Consider the following 18997-nt stretch of genomic DNA (forward strand, 5'->3'; position numbering starts at 1 on the left):
GTTGTGAGTAAATTTACCGCTTCTAGCATATGGTCGTACTTACTTTGCGATGATTGGTCTGAAACGCCAAAAAATGTATGTCTTGTGTACTTTCAGTCGCACGCCTTGTTTTCAATAAAGTGTGAGTTCGGATATCCTGTGCCCGATTTGCAAACCTTTTTAATCTTTTTCTTGAAGCAATTGACTAAAAGAAATAGATAGAAATTGAAAAAAATAAATGACAAAAATAGTTAATTAATTGGCTAAAAGACCGACACGCTTTGAAAAGAGATGAACTGTCAGTTGTTCTTTTAAAATTTCACTAGTCGGAACACAAACGGATTTTTGAAAGAAAATGTGTGTGTACACCTGAAGGGTGAATGCTGTGGAAGTTTTCCCGAATGCCTACATGGATTCGGATGTGTGCATAAATTGATAAAGGACCATCTTTTGGTAACACTGGGTCGATTTAAATGGAAAAAATGAATCCTAAGCCTTAGTGTCACATGACCATGAACTTGATGTTTGAGTGTCCACATGGGTGCATGCATGATCAGTTTTGCATAAATTTCTAAATCATCATTGTTGCATGCGTATCATGGAAATATTGTGGGGCATTCCTTTATCCCTGAACCGCTTGTCGAACATATATCCCTGACATACATCATGCCCAACCTTCTGCAAGCCTTTTGAGCCAAAACCTCAACTCATCGGCCATAAACCTTGACCTAGGATGGGAATTTTTTCCTTTTTACCCACGAATGAAGGAACAAAAGTATCTCCTAAGAAAGAAGATCCATTCACTGTTAAGCTACAAATGTGCTTCAAAAGGAAAAGAGAAAAATAGAAAGTTCTCGGCCAAAGGTCGGAAGAAAGCAAAAGAGAAAAAAGAAAGTTCCCAACCAAAGGTCGAAAGAAAGCAAAAGAAAAAGAAAGTTCCCTGTCAAAGATTGGAAGAAAGAAAAGGGAAAGAAATTCCCAATCCAAGATTGAAAGAAAACAAAAGAAATGTACAGAAAAGTCTTTGGACCAGACAATATCTGAATAACATGCAGGATTGTCACAAACAAGAAAAGGAAAGAAAGGAAACCAAGGTCGGCAACACATGAAGCGGTCCCCTTTTGATTACCAACCAAAATCCTTTGCGATGATGACTCTTTTGCCCCACGCTAAACACAAATAGAAAAGAAAAAGGCCGAAACTCCCAAAAGCCAAATTTCGCACCAAACACCACTCCCAAAATGTCCTATTGATCCATGATTACGCATGTTATCTTTGATTTGATAGGAAATGATTTGCAAAGTCAAGTCATGACATATCTATGGTTCGAAATTAGGATGAAACACTTGCCCATGTGAGATTTATACACTTTGTGTGATTTTCTTCTATTTCAGTTGGACCCAGTGTTTTTTCTAAATGCTCGTTTAGAAACAAAATGCTAATATCCCAAATCTCATTTATGGTTATGAGAAAAATCTATTAGCATGCTTTCCTTCCCTAGTGGACACATTGTTTTTCTTCAAAATGTATGTGACTCTGACTGGTTGAAAGTTTGTTTCTTTGCTAAAGCATGTTCTCATTTTAGTGGAAGAATACCGAGACTATTTTAGTCTCCCCTTTGTTAACCAGAGGCAAGCAAGCCCATTGACACGCAAAGACCAATATGTTCATCTGCACCCTTTCATCGAAGATTCAACGTTTATTGACAGAGACTACGTTAGTCTCATCTCGTCATCCAGAGATAGCAAGGCCGATGATACATGGAGGCAAACTATAGTCATATGCCACCTTTGCTATCCAGAGACAATCGAGTCCGATAGCATGCAAAGGCAAGCGAGCCTGTTGACCGAGACTACTTTAGTCTCACCTTCGTCATCCAGAGACGATAAGTCCGATGGCACACGGAAACCAGTCATGGTCATCTACCACCTTTGTCAACCAGAGGTAAGAAAGCCCGTTGATCGAGACTACTTTAGTCTCACCCTTTTGTCATCCAGAGACGACAAGTCCGATGACACATAGAGACCAATTTGGTCGTCTGCACCCTTTGTCGAAGACTCGATGTCTATCGACCGAGACTACTTTAGTCTCCATTTTGTCTGCCCCCTTTGGTCGAGGACTCAATTTCGTTCGACCTAGACGGCTATAGTCTACCCTTCGCTATCAAGAGACAGACGAGTCCGATAGCATGCGGGGGCCGTAATGGTCACTCACTTTCGTTGTTCTGAGGCTATCAAAGTCCCTTTTCCCATCTAGAGACAAACAAGTCTGATGGTATGCGGGGATGATGATGGTCGTCCATTTCTAATATTTTTTTTGAAATGGTTGCAATTCCCCTTGCTATCCAGAGACAAGCGAGTCCGATAACATGTAGAGACAAACATAGTTGTTTGCTTCCCTCGTTGAAAAACTCAATGTCCATTGATCAAGACTACCGAAGTTTCCCCTGCTATCTTGAGACAAGCGAGCCTGATACCATGTGGAGACCGTCACGGTTATCCATTTTTGTCACTTTCAAGGCACCAAGGCTTTTGCTGGTGCACTTGATGTCTCTTATGCTCTTTCTTTTGATAGGTTTCGCTGATTGAGCTATTGGTCGGTCGGGTGAAGTTTCAGCTCGAATGAAATTAGTGTCTTATCTTTACTTCCCTTTTATCTCCAATAAAAGATAAGTAAAGAGGGGCAACTGTCATACCCTAATTTTGTCCGGGGACAATTGGTCGTCAACGTATGGACTTTGGTTGACCAATTTAAGATGCTTAACACTCGTCGCCACGTAATCTGTAATGTTTCACAATGTTTCAAAAAGAAATCAGCCAAAAACACAAAAATGGGGGTGCACTAATCAAACTGGGGGGGGGGGGGAACCTAGCATCTGGGCCCATCTAAAATGTGCTGGAAGGGGGTTACTTCAGGTGGAAGCAACCCAACTCGCCCGGGTGAGTTGGGTGGCAGCCACCTCCCCCTTTTTTCTATAAAATGAGATGGATGGGGGCTGAGGAAAGGGTTCAGCATATTTGGGAACTCAAAAATCACTTAAAATTAGTGAGGAGAAGAAGAGAGAAGGAAAAAATCCAAGCCGAGGCGCTTCTGTGACGTTTCCGTGATCAAATCCGTGGACGTTCTTTGCCGTTCTTCGTTCGTTCTTCATCGTTCGTCAATCTTCAACTGGTTAGTTTTTGATTTTGAAGCTTTGAATTCATTCTATGCACCCTTAGGGGTCCATTTTTGCTTTGTATGTTTTCATCTTCATTCTTCTACTTTCGGTATTCTTTTTCTTCATTTTAAACGAGTTTCGACCGATCGTTTAAGCCATAACCTCACTTAATTAATGTTTAAATGAATTTCAACCGATTGTTTGTGTTGTAATCTCGTTTAATCGCCTTTAAAATAAAATTTGACCGATCGTTCATGTCATAACCTCGATTAAATAAAAAAATAATAAAATAAAGGTCAATCGGACATTTTACTTTGAAAGTCCTCTTTAATGAGTTGAGATATAACCAAGTGAAACTAAGATTAAAATCAACTCACAAATCAAGCATTTGCCCGCAAAAAGGTCATTTGAAATCGTTTCAAGGTCCAACGCCTTAACTGTCCCTTTTTACTTTTATCGATGAAAACAAACCGTTTAAAAGTCTAAAATCAACACCCCAACCACTTTCTTGCTTTCTAAAGAACTACGTAGGTCTGAGTTCCTCATCACAATTGAGGATACGTAGGAGAAAAAGCCTCGCTTTTGTCGATCCCAAAAGATAAAAAATGAAAAAAAGGGAAAGTAAAATAAAATAAAAGTCATGATTTTGCATATTTGATTTAAGGTTGTCGTCCCTTGTGACGGACGCGTGGGGTGCTAATACCTTCCCCGTGCGTAAAAACAACTCCTGAACCTTTTACTCTTAAAGTTCGTAGACCCGCTTTTTGGTTCTTCTAGCATTTTCCTCGAATAAATGTTGGTGGCGACTCCGCGCATTTTCCTCCCTTGGAAGACGCACCAGTGAGCCTCGCGTCGTCCTCCCGCCAAAGGGTAGGTTGCGACAGTAGACATTTATTCTTTATTCTTTGATTGATTTTGTGAATAGTTAGATAGAATTTATTTTCTCTTGATTTGGTAAACTGCTGCTCTATTTAGTGTTTCTTGTATGCGAGGTAACTCTTCTACAGGTGATTTAGCTCCATTAAATTTGGAGATAGAAGCTACTTGCAGGAGAAACAATGCAGAGAGAAGGAGAAAATTTTTGCAGGAAAGGACAACACAACCAAGTTTGGAGGAAGCTTAGTCATCTGAATCATCTTCAGTCTTTCTAGAGTTAAGAGAATCTGAAGTAGGTGCATCTTAAGTTCCAATTATGGCTGAAGATCAACCACGGAGGGTTACTCTTGAAGATTATTCTAGCTCAACCGTGCCACAATTCTTCACAATCATTGCGCGGCCAGAAGTTCAAGCTCACAACATCACTTATCCTCATTCCTTGATTCAGCTGATTCAAGGAAATTTGTTTCATGGATTGCCAAATGAAGACCCTTACACACACTTGGCTACTTATATTGAGATTTGCAACACAGTAAAGATTGCCAGTGTGCCAGAAGATGCAATGAGGCTCAGTTTGTTTTCATTTTCCTTGGCTGGAGAAGCCAAGAGGTGGCTGTATTTGTTTTAGGGAAATAGCTTGAAGACTTGGGAGGAGGTTGTAGAGAAATTTTTGAAGAAATATTTTCTTGTGTCTAAGGTAGCTGAAGGCAAGGCAGCTATCTCCTCATTCCATCAATTTCCAAATGAATCTTTGAGTGAAGCACTTGAGAGATTCCGTAGCTTGCTGTGAAAAACACCAACTCATGGATTCTCTGAGCCAATTCAGCTAAATATTTTTATAGATGGTTTGAGACCACAGTCCAAGCAGTTATTGGATGCTTTTGCTAGAGGAAAGATTAAATTGAAGACCCCTGAAAAAGCTATGGGGCTTATTGAGAATATGGCTGCTAGTGATCATGCTATTTTACATGATCAGACTCATATTCCTACAAAGAGAAGCCTATTAGAGCTTTCCTCACAAGATGCACTATGGCACAGAACAAGTTGCTAGCTAAGTAGCTTAAGACATTGACAGAAACACTTAGTAAGTTGCCACCTCAATTACAAGTGACTCAACCTTCACATTCAGAAGTTTTGCAGGTTGGAGGTTGTAGAATATGTGGAGGAGCTCATGAATCTGGTTGTTGTATACCTCTTGATGAAGCTGCACAAAAAGTGAATTATATGGTGAATCAGCACAGACCAGGATTTAATGTAGGTGGATTTGAATTTTTTTTTAGCAAGGTTCCAGCTCTAATCAGAATCAAGGGCAATGGAGGTCTCATCCTAGAAACCAGTTCAATAAAGACCAAGGAGGATCATCCAACAGGCCTCAAAATCAAGGGCCTAACCTTTATGAGAGAACAACCAAGCTGGAGGAGACTTTGGCTTAGTTCATGCAGGTTACTATGTCTAATCACAAGAGCACAAAGTCTGCCATAAAGAACTTAGAGATTCAAGTGGGACAGCTAGCCAAGCAAATAATTGAGAATTCTTCTGGAAATTTTGGAGCTAATACCGAGAAAAATCTCAAGGAAGAATGTAAAGTTGTCATGACCCGAGGCAAGAAGGCAATCATAGTGGAAGATGAAAGGAGGAATGGTGATGAGCAAGAGTCAGGAGCTTAAGAAGAAAAAGAAAAAGAAGAAGATCAGTTGAGAGAAAAGAAAATAAATGAAGAAGAAAAAGAAGACAAAAATGAAGAAAAGAAAGAAAAAGAGGAGGAAAAGAAGACCAAGAGTGAGTTGGCTAGAGAAAAGAAGAAGGAGGTTGTCCCATGCTCAGGGAAGGAAGTACCATATCCTTTGGTGCCATCCAAGAAAGACAAGGAACGACACTTTTCTCGTTTTCTTGATATCTTCAAGAAATTGAAGATAACTATCCCTTTTGGAGAAGCCTTGCAACAAATGCCACTCTACTCTAAGTTTCTGAAAGATATGCTGACCAAGAAGGGCAAATATATCCACAACGATAATATTGTGGTGGAAGGAATTGCAATGTTGTGATTCAAAGAATCCTTCCACCTAAATACAAGGATCCAGGGAGTGTCACAATCCCTTGCTCTATTGGTGCAGTGTCAGTTGGAAAAGCTCTCATTGATTTGGGAGCTAGTATTAATTTGATGCCGCTCTCCATGTGCAGAAGAATTGGAGAGCTGGAAATTATGGCAACAAGAATGACATTGCAGCTGGCAAATCGTTACATTTCAAGGCCTTATGGCATGGTTGAAGATGTTTTGGTCAAGGTGCGACAATTCACTTTCACTGTGGACTTTGTGATCATGGACATTGAAGAGGATGCTGAAATCCCTCTGATTTTAGGTTGTCCCTTCATGCTAACCGCCAATTGTGTGGTGGATATAGGGAAAGGTAATCTGGAAATAGGAATAGATGATCAGAAGATCACATTTGATTTGTTTGATGCAAAAAAACACTCACTTGACAGGAATGTTTATTCCAAGATGGATGAAGTAGAGAATGAGATGGTTCTGATGGCCAGAGCCAAGCTTGCTCCAGACCCTTGAGGTAATATGCATCAAGCTAGTGACATTAAAGAAGCACTTACTGGGAGGCAACCCAACTCTCTTTTTCCTTATTTTATTAATCATTGCATATAGTCAGGTTTCAACTTGTTTGTGATTGTTAGAGTAGGTCATCAACCTGTTTTTTATGATCAAGGGGTTGTTAAAGCTTCTCTAAAGTTGTGGATGAGGAATAACTTAGAAAATTTTTCAGTCATCCACTCACTCAGCGCGCCCTGTGTGCTAAGCGAATCATCCTTCATGCACTGAGCGAGTCATCACTCGCGCTAAGCGCACCAACCCCAAACCATTGGCTGAAGGGGCCTCACTAAGCGAGACCACCGCCCTGAGCCCAAAAACCTCTATGGAATTGCATTTATTGGAATTGGGCTAAGCGAGTCATCTCGCTAAGCGCGCATCATAGTCTCGCTTAGTGCATCTGTGTGCTAAGCGCAATTCTTTTTCTGCCTGGACCTTCATGCCAATTGGGCTAAGCGGGTCATACCCGCTAAGCCCAATTCCCTCTTGGATATGGAATTGTGCTAAGCGAGTCCATCTCTCTAAGCACAACCCCACTACTGCATCTTGAGGCATTTAATTCGCTAAGCCGGCCACGTCTCGCTTAGCGAAAGTTGCAGACCAATCAGAGCTGCAGACCTCACTAAGCGTGTATCTTCGTGCTAAGCCCAAATCCTTCTCGGGTTTTCTAATTTTTGAATTAGGCTAAGCAAGCCTGCCTCGCTAAACGTATGAATTTAAAATCTGAAAACTCAAATGTCACTGAGTGCTCGCTTAGCGAGTCATTCACGCTAAGCGAGGCACTCGAAACTGCCATAAATAAGGCATAATTGCCTTAGGCAATTACTCTTTGTGCACAATTATAATCTTCTTCTCTCTCTTTGGCGCCTATCATCTGCACTATGCTTAGATCTTGCATTCTCTGCTTCTTTTGCCTTCATCTTACTTCACTACACTCAACAATCGAAGTAAGTACTCATTTCCTTCTTGTTAATTTCGTTTTTGAACCTTAGGGTAGAAGACATTTTATCTCTTCTATGACTGTTGAATTTGTGTTGATGTTGTTATGGATTAGTTAGTTGTTTGAATGTATGATGTTAGGGCTTTTATTCCGCGTATAATGTAGGTTGATTTGATGCGTTTTACTTAGGTTTCTAAGGCCTAATAGTGGCCTGCAGTTAGGGGCTTCGAAGCCCCATTATATTATGGAAATTTCGATGTACTCGCTAAGCGAGCACATCAATTTTGGATGAATTTCTGGGTTTTCTGATGAACTCACTTAGCCGGCCCTGTCTCGCTGAGTGTGTTCATCATTTCTGTTTAAATTTATGCTTTCCTATATGAACTCGCTAAGCCACTGCACTTGGGCTTAGCGAGTGTTTAAATTTTTCTAGGTTTTATTTTTGAGTCGTATGAACTCGCTAAGCCAGCATGCCGAGCTTAGCGAGTTAGTTTAGTTAGGTCAGAGTGTTTGAGTCTTTTGGTATTCTGTTGGCGGCTAAGCGAGACAGTCTTGCTAAGCCACCATGCTTCTTTAGCTTGAATAAGCCTGGGCTAAGCAAATCAGTCTCGCTAAGCCCAAGGCAATTTAGTTTTCTTGAATTTTGTTCATGCGCTAAGCGAGTCCCACTCGCTAAGCGCAATTTCTTCTCTGTTTAGGAATAAGGCTTAGCGAGCTTACTCACTAAGCCAATTATGTTCCATTAGTCAAGTTAGGCTAAGCACCTACTGGCGCTAAGCCTGTGTAGTGTGTCACGCTAAGCACAATTAGCTCTTTGTCAGAGAATAAGGTTTAGCGAGCCATGCTCGCTTAGGCATTTTGATGTGTCAGCTAAGCGAGTGTGTCTCGCTTAGCCAGAGTCTTTGTTTTTATGTTGTCGCGCTAATTATGCCCTGCGTGCTAAGCGTATTCTGTTATTTTCTGAAGGTGCGCTAAGCGAGTTTGCCTCGCTAAGCACCCAATCTGTGTTTCTATTTTATTTTTTTGCTTTCAGTTTTGAATAAAACCTGTCTAATTTCAATTCCTGTGATTCTTTTGATGCAGATGGCCTCTAGGAAGAGGAAAGCTACTGCCTATAGACCTCGAGAGCCCTATGATACCATTAGATTCATATCTGAGGGCGCCTAGGAGAGATATGCACAGAACATTTACTCTCGGGACATCCTTCTGGAGAGGAACGTCATTTTATACGCCATAAAGTATGATGAGTTTCGCAGGGAGCTCAAGCAGAGGAACTGGCATAAGGCCTTGACCAGGCAGCCTGATGGTCACAATGATGTGGCCCTGGTCAAGGAATTCTATGCTAAATTATATGATCTAGAGGATAAGTCCCCGCTACAAGCTTATAAAGTTTGATGCTGAGACCCTCAACACCTTCCTGAAGACCCCGATAAACTTGGAGCCTGGGGAGCACTACATCACTTACTCCAAATTCTGTCATTCACATCTAGATCCCTAAGAGCTGGCTTCTAGACTTTGCATTCCAGGGTGAGGATTTGTGCTTAATGCTAAGAGCGCGCCTTGGAAGCTTCTTAGGAAGGACATGACCACCCTAGCCCAGACCTGGAGTGTTTTATCATACTCCAACCTCACCCCCACCTCTCACACGTCCGATCTTAATATGGACAGGGTGAGGTTAGTCTACGGACTGGTCATGAAGATGGATATGGACTTGGGCTCGCTCATTTCAGGCCAAATCTCACAGATGGCCCAATCCAACTCCTCTCGGCTCGACTTTCATGCACTTATTACAGCCTTGGCGTAGCCAGAGGAGTAGTATCCGACTCCCTTACCTTCGAGTCCCTAAGCCTTGCCATTAATTTGGTGTACATCAAGAAGAATTGCTGGAACCTAGATGATCCCATGATCACCTTTCTGGGGACCCATAAAGCTAGGGCCCGGGGACCATCAAACGCTTCCACTTAAGCTCCCTCTTCTTTCGCCCCTCCAGCACCAACTCTAGCAGCTCCAGCTCCCACTACTGCCACTCCAATACCCTCCGGCACCTCCACTCAAAGCGCAGAGATTCTAGTGCCAATGCTGTAGAGCCTCCACCATGGCTTATGCCTGGTGATGCAGAGTATCCATGATCTGGCTCAACATCAACCCAGAATGAGCATGAAGGCATTTATTGCCCAAGTGGCCTGGCCAGGAGTCCAGCCTTCTACTTTGGGGGGAGGTGAGGCTCCTAAAGCCTAGGAGCCACAGCCAGAGCCGGAGGTGACACCCGAGTCCACTCCAGAGACTACACCTACTGCCACACCACTTGTAGAGATCACCGAGGATGAGGATGGCACTGCAGACACAGATTATGCAGCTGACATGGCAGCGGCATAGAGTACTTGGGATCCCTGACCTACTCCAGCACCAGAGACATCTCAGCCAGCCTAGGATGCTCCTCTCACCTCATGATGAGCCTACAGTGGCACAAGATTGATGAGATGAATTTATTTATATTTCAGTTTTTAGATACATTTTTTTTAATTTCAGTTTTAGTCTTAGATTATTTACATCTTTAGAAAATTTTACATCTCTTTGAACAATTTACATTTATATATATGCAGTGGTTTGGTTTGGTTTTAAATTTCTGGTGTTTGTGATTGATTTTGAAATTGATCAATTGCATGATTTGAGTGAATTACGATGTTAGATCACGTGCTTTGAATAAATATGCGATAATTAGAAGAGAAAGAACATGAATTAAGGATGTGAGTGAAGTTGTTAGTTTGTTTGACAAATAAATTGTGAAGGCAATCATTAGCCATAACCCGGTGAGTTGTGTGAACCTTAATTGTGAGAGAACGACTAGCATTGAGTACTGATTTTTGCATGAATCTCTTAATACTGAATGAATGCATGATTTTGGAAATAATGAAGGTCGTGATTGATTGAATTAGCCACTTAGCCAAATAGCTTACCTTGTTCATGAACGATGAATCCCTTGCACCCATGTTGAGCTTATTTATGGTTGATTGAATTGAACCCTGAGCCTGTTGAATTATAATTTCCATCTACCTTTCCTTTGGTTGTAGGAGAGCATCATGGTTCAAATCAAATTTGTCCCAAATTTGGGGGAAGGTGTTGGGTGATGATAATTGTGGTAAGACAAATGACAACCACACATAAATTGTGTCAAGAAGCAGTAAGTAAAAACTGCTAAAAAAAATAGAAGAGAAATTTAAAGAATAAAAGTATGTGTGTGATGTTACATAAGCTAAGTTAAATGTATGTGGCATTTCAATAGAAGCTGGAAATGAAAGGAAAAGAGTTGATCTAAGGATGAATGCTCTCCTAGAACCTAAGATTTTGCATCCTAGAAAAACCATGAATTATTTGCAGCCCATCCTCATTACAAGCCAAGAAAGTCCTTCAGATTCAATTTGTGTTTGTGATTGTATGTCATGAGATGAAATGCAAAAGTTGAGACTTGTGTTGGTTGTTGAATTGGAGAATTGCCTTAAACACTTGTGCTTATGAGAGAAACAGTGACCGTGAGGATTTGGCTTGATGCACCTTCCTTGATATCTGCCTTGCTTGCTAGCTTATTTCACTTGTGCTGCTTAATGATCATGTTCATATCTTTGAAATTCTACATATCTTTGTAAAAAGCTGTTGGTTGAAGCATTGTGTGCCACTTATGTCATGTGATTGAATGCTTTGGAAGAAACACATCTTTTGATTAACCACTGTGATTTCTATCACTTGAGGACAAGTAAACTGTTATTTCTTTGCTTGAGGACAAGAAAAACTCTAAATTTGGGGGAGTTTGTTAGTCGTTATTTACGACTAACTTTTGTATTGAATAATTTCATTAAATTAGCATCTTTCCTCCAATTTCTAGTTTTTCTATAGGAATTGTGCATATTTTTATGCTTATTTTGATTTTACTTAGTAGATACTCCGATTTTGTGAATTAATGTTGATATCACTTCAGTTTCAGGCCAAAAGAAGAGAAGGTCTTGCAGCTGGTGTCTCGCTAAGTGAGGCATATGCGCTTAGCGAGTGACATCCACTAAGCGAGGCACTCAGCTCACTTAGCGCGTTGGGAAACCCTAGAAGAGGATCAGTCACAAATGCCCGTGCCCAGCGTGGCGCAAGCTCACACAGTGAGTCGTTTGTCCCTTCTCACGCTCAGCATGCCCAGCCTGCTATGCCAGAATTCACTAACTTGCGCTTAGCGAGCCAAGCTCGCTAAGTGAGCCTTCAGAATCTGAAACATCATGGAGCCTTTAAAACACTGAAGTGTGAATAAAACAAAGAGAGGAGTCAAAAAACAGAGCAAGAGAAGAAGCTAAAATGACAGAGCCTCAGCCTCCAAGAGCGTTTAAGTTAGAGGAGTGATTTTAGGGTTCTAGAGGTTGGAGGAGACATCCTCAACCATTTGTAGCCTTAGTCTTTCCTCAAAATCTATCCTTTGTGCTGAAAGTTGCTAACTTGTAATGGAAGGCTAAATCTCTTGTTGGGGAGTTCTGCTGAACCTTTGATGTAATATTCTCTTACTATCTATTTAAAGTTGTTTTTATGTATTCATTGCTTCTATCTATGCTTATTTCTGTATGCTTGTGGCTTGATCACCCATTTGTATGCATAGTTAGGATTTTTAGTACTAGGAAGTGCTTTAAAACCTTAGAACTTGATAGAGCAAGCTAGAAAACTGTATGTCTGGGGATGGAGTGCAGCAATCTAGTCCTTATTATGTTGTGATCATAATGCAACTCTTTTAGAACGAGGTTTAAATAGAGTTAGGCCCATTCACTCGAGAGATCTTGGTTTGGGTAGTTTTTTAGCATAAGAACACTAAAATAGCATTAAATAGAGAAAAACATTTAGCAACATCAAAGTAAGTTCAGTAGAATGACCCAACACTTGTTACTTGACTGTTTTACTTCTCAACTTTTAGATATTTTAATCTATAGTTAATTAGACTTTTAGACAAAAACCCTATTCAACATTTACTTTCTTTATACAAATGTTTCCTCATTGAACATATATTTTCTAAATGAAACAAGTTCCCTGTGATTTGATACTCGGTTCTTACCGTTTTATATTACTTGTGCAACTCAGTACACCAGCTGATTAGCATCGCAGATTACTCCCGAAACATGAGCCCACTTATCTTTGTACATAGTTGATTAGGGTTACATTATTTTTGAGCCTTGTATTTGGGGCTCCATAGTGTAGGGAGGGTACCCTAGTAATATAGGATTTTTCAGCCCTTGTATTTTAGGGCACCTAGACTAGTTTTTGTATTAGGGGTAGTTTTGTAATTTCAAATGCATTAAGTGTAGTGTTTGATGTGTGTGTTGGGAGAGAAATTTAATTGAATTGGGAGAAGTCCAATCCAATTAAATTTCGGACCAGCCTAAGGGGGAGGTGAGCATTTGCTTGTTACACCCCATTGCCACATCATATAGTCACACTTTGTGCATGTCCTTCATGCTTTACATGCCGCAAGACACTTAAGCACACTTAATGGAGAATCTTGGATTTGATCTTGGATTAGTGGGATGAACCATAGCTGAAATTCACTAATCATAATTAGTGAAATTTTGGCTCCAAAAATTCAAATTCAAATTCAAGTGAAATTTGAATAGAAATTCAATTTTTCCTCCAATTTTTGTGTGACACTTAAGCTATAAATAGAGGCCTTGTGTGAGCATTTTGCAACTTTGATCATTTGAGAAATTAGACTTCAAAGTTCAGACCTCATTCTCCCTCTCCCTCTCCCTCTCCCTTCACTCATCTTTTTCCTACCTTCAAGCTCTTATCCATGGGTTCCTATGATGGTGAGTTTGTTTTTAACTCATCTTATCCTTGAAGTGGTGTCTCCAATAACCTTTCCTCCTTCTCCATTCCGCTACCATTGATCTTCAAGAAGAAAAGGAATGCATTAATGAAGAAGATCCAAGGCCTACAAGCTCTACATGGAGCTACATTAATAAGTCTCACCTAGTGTTGCTTCCAGTTATCAAATTTGTTGACTTACATGCAACAAATTGGTTAACACAAATTTATATCTTTGTTTTCATCAAATCCTTAAGAGATGTATAGGTCTTCTAGTGATGGATCGTCGAGTGTCTAACAAGAAGAAGAAAGAAATGGATTTCTCTCTCCCTTGGCTGAACTTGTGCAAAATAGAGAAGAAAGAGCTCCAATTTGGTGAGGTTTAAGGCTTTGTCCAAATTACACTTGGTTAGACTTAAGTTGACAAGATTAATTGATAACATGAATGACTAATGGCCAGCCATGCCGAACGTGCCAAGTCATGACATTTATATGCATTCCGCCTTTTGAAACTTTAACCAAAATGGCTAAGTAGACATAGGCAAAAATGGTAAAAACTACTTTTTGCCAAAACTGGTAAATCATATCTTAAACATCTAGACTAATGTGTTAACTTCCTAGATTATTGTGATAATCTCCCTATGGATACATGTACTCAAAGTAAACCTCACACAAAGAAAAATTACATTGTGACTCAGTATGCAGTGCAATTCTTGCACAAATGGAAATCTAGCTTGGACAGTTTCTATTTCTCTGTCAAGTTTCACTGAACTAATCACATACCAAAATATATATATATATATATATATATATATATATATATATATATATATATATATATATATATATATATATATATATATATATATATATATATATATATATATATATATATATATATATATATATATATATATATAATAATCACGAAAATGATGATTAAAAAGAAACATATAATCACTGCCATTAAATACACACATGTACAGATGATATAACACAAAGTGTCCTCTACCAATATGAGTTGTAATTTATTGCCAGGGTGTTACACATGTGTGCTCATAGTTTATTTTAACTTTTATCATGCTTAGATTGGTGTCATAAGTGATTGTGAATGCTAAGATCACTATGTTTTTATGAACATAAGTGTTTAACATAGTGTAATCGATCATATAGTTTTTGTAATCAATTACAACATGCTATAACCTTGCTAAGACTTTGATTTTGTTGAAACAAGGCTATCCCCATGGGGATAATCGATTACAAGGATTAGGTAATCGATTGCCAAGCTTATTTTGAAGAGATGTGATGGAAGCTTGCTTGTGGAGCTTCTATGGAGGCTGGATCTTTGAGCTTCAATGAGGTCCTTCAATGGTGATTTTCCACCATGGAGATGCAGCGGAAGGCAAAGGAGAAGAGGAGAGGGGAGGCACCATCCACTAGGGAATAAGCCATGGAAGAAGGAGCTTCACCACAAAGCATGTGCCTTGGATAAGAACCTTGAAGAGGATGCTTTAATGGAGGAAAAGAAAGAGAGAAGGGGGGAGCACGAAATTGAAGGAATAAAAGAGGGAGAGAAGTGGAACTTTTAAGTGTGTCTCATAAGACTTTCATTCATCAAAGTTACAACAATTGTTACACATGCTTCTATTTATAGACTACGTAGCTTCCTTGAGAAGCTTTCTCGAGAAAACTTCCTTGAGAAGCTTCTTTGAGAAAACTTCCCTGAGAAGCTAGAGCTTAGCTACACACACCCTTCTAATAACTAAGCTCACCTCCTTGAGAAGCTTCCTTGAGAAGATTCCTAAAGAAGTTAGAGCTTAGCTACATACACCTTTCTAATAGCTAAGCTCACCTCCTTGAGATGAGAAGTTAGAGCTTAACTACACACAACCCCAATAATAGCTAAACTCACCCCCATGCCAAAATACATGAAAATACAAAAAAGTCCCTACTACAAAGACTACTCAAAATGCCCTGAAATACAAGACTAAAACCCTATACTACTAGAATGGCCAAAATACAAGGCCCAAAAGAAGGAAAAACCTATTCTAATATTTACAAAGAAGAGTGGATCCAACTTTGGCCCATGGGCTCAGAAATCTACCCTGAGGTTCATGAGAACCCCGGGGTCTTCTTTAGCAGCTCTAGCCCAATCCTCTTGGAGTCTTCTATCCAATACCCTTGGGGGGTAGGATTGCATCATCCCCTCCACCTTGGAAAGGATTTGACCTCAAATCCCGAGGTTCTTCATACTCTGGGCTCCTTCCCTCGATACCTGTAAAAAGAATAAAAGCATATGTATTAGTGGTGTTGGGTATGTTAGAGTAGGCTAAGGTCTGAAAACCCCTTTCATGGACATATTCCCATGAGGGAACATGGTTCCTCACCAACTCAATGAGTGGTGCTACATGTATAGAAAAATATGGGATAAACCTTTTGTAAAAGTTTGTTAAGTCATGGCAGCCCCAGATTTCCCTTATACTTGGTGGAGTGGGCCAATCAAGAATGACCTTTATTCTCCTAGGGTCCGTGGGACCCCTTGATCACTATTTAAAAAATTAAGGAAAGTAATGCAATAAAACGTACCTTTTTCTGTATTTTCATGTTGATTATTCCTACAAAAAAATACGACAAACCTAAGGTGTCCCATATGAGCACCTAAGTTTGTATTAAAACCAAAAATAAGAACAAATCTACCTAACAAGTCCCTATGTACATGAATCATGAAGATGTTGGGTGCATGATTTATTTACAAAAGAGGGTTGCAACACTCAATACATTCATCATATCACTTATTTTAGGGATTTGGTGCCTAATAATACCTATTTTGGGCACCAAAAAAGCACAAGGAATTCTTCCAGTGCGCTCAGCGAACCTGTACAGCTCATCTTCTTCCAGATTCTTCCTCGCACTTAGCCAATGAGTGTTGCGCTTAGCGGATGCTCGCTAAGCTAGCAGATTGACTTAGCAAGAAGGTGAAAAACAACACTTCAAAACTTGCCTAATTAACCTGAAATTGAGAGAAATTGATTATTAAACACAAAACATAATTACTAAGTATTTATTACCTATCTTTAACTAAAATAACTTATAACACTACAAAATAACCATAAATTTGAGGAGTTTGATACAATTTACACAAGTTTTATACACAAAAGTTAGTCGTATTCACCGACTAACAGTGAGTCAGGTCCACTTCTATGGCAGTACTTGCGGCAACAGCTGTAGCCGCATTGACCTCCATTATCCTTCTCATACTCAACATGGCTTCCATCATTGTGGTCACTTGCTCTTTCATGGCCTCCATGTCAACCTTTTATCTACTCTTGCACTTCCTCTTTTTCACTCATTACTCTAGCTCTGGCACGAGTTCGGTAAAGGCGCCGTAAAGCACATTGTTTCCTTTTGATTACAATGATTACGGTTCTACTTTCAAGGAAAGAATGCAATGAGAAATGCATCCAAATGTGAAAAGAAAAATAAGCATGGATGTATGTGAATGATATATTGTTGAAGTATTGCGAGTTTTACACAAGACATTCAGTAGAACATAGGGTCGAATCAATTCAGATTTTCATTAAAGCAACATGGTTCATCACATCTTGTCAGAGTCAAAGTGAAACTAGAAATAAAACATGGACATCAACTGTCCTCAATTTTGTAAATTATTTAGCTCAATCATGTGTTGGCAGTAGCCAAACAAGCTATGTAAACTTGATCCATCTTCTACCCCAACTTCTGTAAGCTGGTTACTTCCATACTTGACCTTGACTTGATGAAAACCTTTTCTTAAAAGCATGTGCTTGGTTCGACCCCATAATCCAAGGAATAGAAATTTTGATTGTCAATACTTCGACAACCTATCATAGAGATGAATGACTAGGGCATACTTATGCTATGCATGACAAATGTAATTATGAGATCGACATGAGACGCCCAAAGAACCATCCTTTTCCTAGTTAACAATGCATTAGGTACCATGTTCATGTGATTTTCAATCATTTTTTTCAAGAGAAATGAGTGTATAATCCCGACATGGTCTATTTATAGCTATCATCATGGTACCCAACACATGTAACTAAGAATATGGTGTAAACTTTCATGCTTCATTGTGACTTTCTTTTTGTTCTTTTTTTTTGTTTTTAAGGAAAATGCAAGGTATGAGCAACTATGTGTTAGGATCATGCATGATTGAACATAACATGCGAACAATGAAAATAGAATGTATGCAGTTGGCAGAACAAAAGCATGCTAAATGAAGATGTATGACAATGCAATGACATGCAAATGCAATGCATGAATATGATAAAATGATAAATGAAGGAATGATATGTCCATTATGATGCCATGAAGAGATGCATGATGCGATCAAGGAACAAGCCAGAGTGAGTTTGCTATGTGCCCCCCTAATTTAGGAACCTAATGGAAAGGATCCAAAAGTCCCCTTCTAGTGACAACTCCCAAGGGTGGTTCCATGTAACTTTATTGGCTTCTAGAGATATCATCCTCTTAGGTAATACATTGTGGCGATAAGGACTATCAATGACAATGCATCACTAAAAGAGGAAAACTCTAGATGAGGCTTCACTGTTGTCACAACCTACCCTTCAACGGGAGGGCGAGGCAAAAATCCAATGGAGCGTCTTCTAAAAAGAAAATGCGTGGGAGTCGCCACCAACGTTTATTTGAGGAAAATGTTAGAAAAACCAAAAAGAAGTCTGCGAATTTTGAAAATAAGGGTTCGGGAGTTGTTTATGCATAGGGAAGGTATTAGCCCCCTATGCGCTCGTCACAAGGGACGATAGCCTTTAATATCATCTCATCTCAACATCGTCATCAACATCACAAGCAATCACATTGCACATACATACATATAAATTCATGCCTAAGATTCACATTCCCTAGGTCTTCAGACAACACAAACTTCATAGAAAAATAATCCATAATATCACGAGACTGGTATTTTAAGGAAAATTCTAAATTAAAGAGGAAAACTGTTGATGCAATCCTACCCCCAAGGGTATTGGATAGAAGACTCCAAGAGGATTGGGCTAGAGCTGCTGAAGAAGGCCCCAGGGTTCTCATGGGCCAAGGTTGGGTCCATTTTTCTTTGTAAATATTAGAATAGGTTTTCATTCTTTTGGGCCTTGTATTTTGGCCATTTTAAGTTTGTAGGGTACCCTATAAATTAAGGGTACCCTACCCTACATGTTAAAGGTACCCTAGTAGTATAGGGTTTTAGCCTTGTATTTCAGGGCATTTTTTAGTGTTCTTTGTAGTAGAGACTTTTTTTGTATTTTCATGTATTTGGGGGGGGGGGGGGTGAGCTTTGTAACGACCCGCCTCGTCGCTACGGTATCCACACTCTAATATTCGATAATTTCAATTTTTATAAAAAGAACTCCCTTAATTTTTGATTATGAAAGTAGAAGTGATTTTGTCACAACATAAATTCATCCAACAACACGCCATTACTTAAGTGAATATGCATAATTACATAGAAACAATAATTCGGTACATGTCATACACATAACGAAAATTAAATATGTTCATATATATATAATTAAAATTCCAGTTTTACATCTTTAACTCAACAAAATAAAACTTAAAAACCAACTACGGA

General features: G+C 39.5%; 2 protein-coding genes across 2 annotated transcripts; both read left to right on the plus strand.

Annotated features, from left to right (window-relative positions):
• Positions 1-4328: 4328 nt before the first annotated feature.
• LOC106794796 (uncharacterized) lies at positions 4329-5063 on the plus strand. Its single transcript, XM_014762679.1, has 2 exons — positions 4329-4584; positions 4855-5063. The coding sequence occupies exons 1-2, from the start codon at positions 4329-4331 to the stop codon at positions 5061-5063; spliced, it is 465 nt and encodes a 154-aa protein (XP_014618165.1).
• Positions 5064-5460: 397 nt separating this feature from the next.
• Positions 5461-6575, plus strand: LOC102667845 (uncharacterized). Its single transcript, XM_006589948.1, has 2 exons — positions 5461-5653; positions 6127-6575. The coding sequence occupies exons 1-2, from the start codon at positions 5461-5463 to the stop codon at positions 6573-6575; spliced, it is 642 nt and encodes a 213-aa protein (XP_006590011.1).
• The last annotated feature ends 12422 nt before the right edge of the window (positions 6576-18997 follow it).

This window comes from Glycine max, chromosome 10 (genome assembly GCF_000004515.6).
Source record: "Glycine max cultivar Williams 82 chromosome 10, Glycine_max_v4.0, whole genome shotgun sequence".
Classification (NCBI taxonomy): domain Eukaryota; kingdom Viridiplantae; phylum Streptophyta; class Magnoliopsida; order Fabales; family Fabaceae; genus Glycine; species Glycine max.

What these genes read in the sequence shown, in the direction of transcription:
- LOC106794796 (XM_014762679.1), top strand. Translation starts at nt 4,329, where the DNA reads ATGGCTGAAGATCAACCACGGAGGGTTACTCTTGAAGATTATTCTAGC. An exon ending in AGAAGATGCAATGAGGCTCA is followed by an intron (nt 4,585 to 4,854) that starts GTTTGTTTTCAT and finishes ATATTTTTATAG; the next exon opens with ATGGTTTGAGACCACAGTCC.
- LOC102667845 (XM_006589948.1), top strand. Translation starts at nt 5,461, where the DNA reads ATGTCTAATCACAAGAGCACAAAGTCTGCCATAAAGAACTTAGAGATT. An exon ending in GGAAGATGAAAGGAGGAATG is followed by an intron (nt 5,654 to 6,126) that starts GTGATGAGCAAG and finishes CTATTGGTGCAG; the next exon opens with TGTCAGTTGGAAAAGCTCTC.